At 44.0% G+C, this 1,447-nt stretch overlaps 1 protein-coding gene across 1 annotated transcript; it reads left to right on the top strand.

Annotated features, from left to right (window-relative positions):
• The first annotated feature begins 30 nt into the window (after positions 1–30).
• LOC105120353 (arginine-glutamic acid dipeptide repeats protein-like) lies at positions 31–1,344 on the top strand. Its single transcript, XM_011018518.1, has 2 exons — positions 31–406; positions 482–1,344. The coding sequence occupies exons 1-2, from the start codon at positions 301–303 to the stop codon at positions 1,300–1,302; spliced, it is 927 nt and encodes a 308-aa protein (XP_011016820.1). The 5' UTR covers positions 31–300; the 3' UTR covers positions 1,303–1,344.
• Positions 1,345–1,447: the final 103 nt, after the last annotated feature.

Here is a 1,447-nt window from a genome sequence, read left to right on the forward strand (position 1 = left end):
GACTCATTTCCAGCACAAAATATTATTCATTATTCTGCCATGGGAAAGGGAAGTTATTGCTGAAGGTAGCCTTGTTGCCAATATTATTTACAATTTTTCTCTAGATCTCCCTGCAGAAATATGGTTATAACAGAGAGGGGTCCACAGAAACGATTTAGCAATACCACCAACTACTCGTTTGAGGGATGCACTTGTAATGCTTCTTAACATGGCAAGTTATTGCAGGTTCAAGGTGGTGTCCAAGATTTGAGAGATAAACAAGAGATAGCGGAGGCTCAGCTACAACTGGCAAAGCTTCAAATGTCCAAAAATAACCAGCAAGTGGAAAAGCAAAATGTCACTGGTCAAGCATATGAAGCACCTTCATTGGTCTCTCAGCAATCCCATCAGCTGCTTCCTGTTCCAGGTGCTAGTCCACAACTTCTTTCTCCTGCTTCTAGTGTTACAAACATGCTTCCGCAGATTCATCATCGAGCAACAGCTCCAGCAACACCTGTTGCAACAGCACCACAGCTTCCCACCCAGCTCCTCCAGAACCAGACGACCGCCCCCTCTGTTCCAAAGCAAGAACCTTACAATCCACTGGTAGTTCCTACTCCAGATAGCACATATCAGCAATACCAGGTTCCTCCAGCTCAACAGTCACAACCAATACCCTATAATCACCTTCCTTGTCAACCAATGCCTCATTTTCCCCAAAATTCACAGCTACCCCAACTGCCTCAAGTGCACCCAGATTCCAGTATGGTTAATCCTCAAGCCCATTATCCATCAAGCCTTCATACTGAAGTTCCTTATTCACCACCTCATAGCATCTCTCAGCCACCTGGCAGGTCTCCAACTCTCCAACAGTATAATGTGGGTTCTACCCAGCAGATCTATCCTCAACCCCCAAACAGGCATTATGTAGAGTCTACTCTTGCAAGTTTGCCAGCACATGCGAAAACAAACATTATGGACTCTTACCATTATGGTGCTTCTCCATGCAACAATGGCATTTCATCTATAAAACCATCGCAACCCATACCATCTCCTCCAGTCCTGACTGGTGAAAGCATTTACAAACAATTACCGACTGCCCGTCTACTGCCGAATGCTATACCATCTGCCTCTAATGTGGATGCTGGCTCAGGATCAGGTTCTGGTGGGAGTGGAAACAGGATACCAGTTGATGATTTTGTTGACAGGGTTGCTACGATGGGATTTCATAGAGACTTGGTGAGAGCAACAGTGAGAAAATTGATGGAGAATGGGCAGTCAGTTGATTTGAATACTGTGCTAGACAAACTGATGAATGGGTAACCCTGCCACAGCGGGGTGGATTCATACATTGAAGTTATATGTTGTGAATTCATACATTGAAGTTATATGTTGTTTTCAGCTGATTTGATTGGTTGATTTACCTGGAATATCATATTGCACTAGCCTTTTGTGTAAATACATTCCT

Source organism: Populus euphratica, unplaced genomic scaffold (genome assembly GCF_000495115.2).
Source record: "Populus euphratica unplaced genomic scaffold, PopEup_1.0 scaffold7171.1, whole genome shotgun sequence".
NCBI classification, from domain to species: Eukaryota; Viridiplantae; Streptophyta; class Magnoliopsida; order Malpighiales; family Salicaceae; genus Populus; species Populus euphratica.

What these genes read in the sequence shown, in the direction of transcription:
- LOC105120353 (XM_011018518.1), top strand. Translation starts at nt 301, where the DNA reads ATGTCCAAAAATAACCAGCAAGTGGAAAAGCAAAATGTCACTGGTCAA. An exon ending in TCAGCTGCTTCCTGTTCCAG is followed by an intron (nt 407 to 481) that starts GTGCTAGTCCAC and finishes ATCGAGCAACAG; the next exon opens with CTCCAGCAACACCTGTTGCA.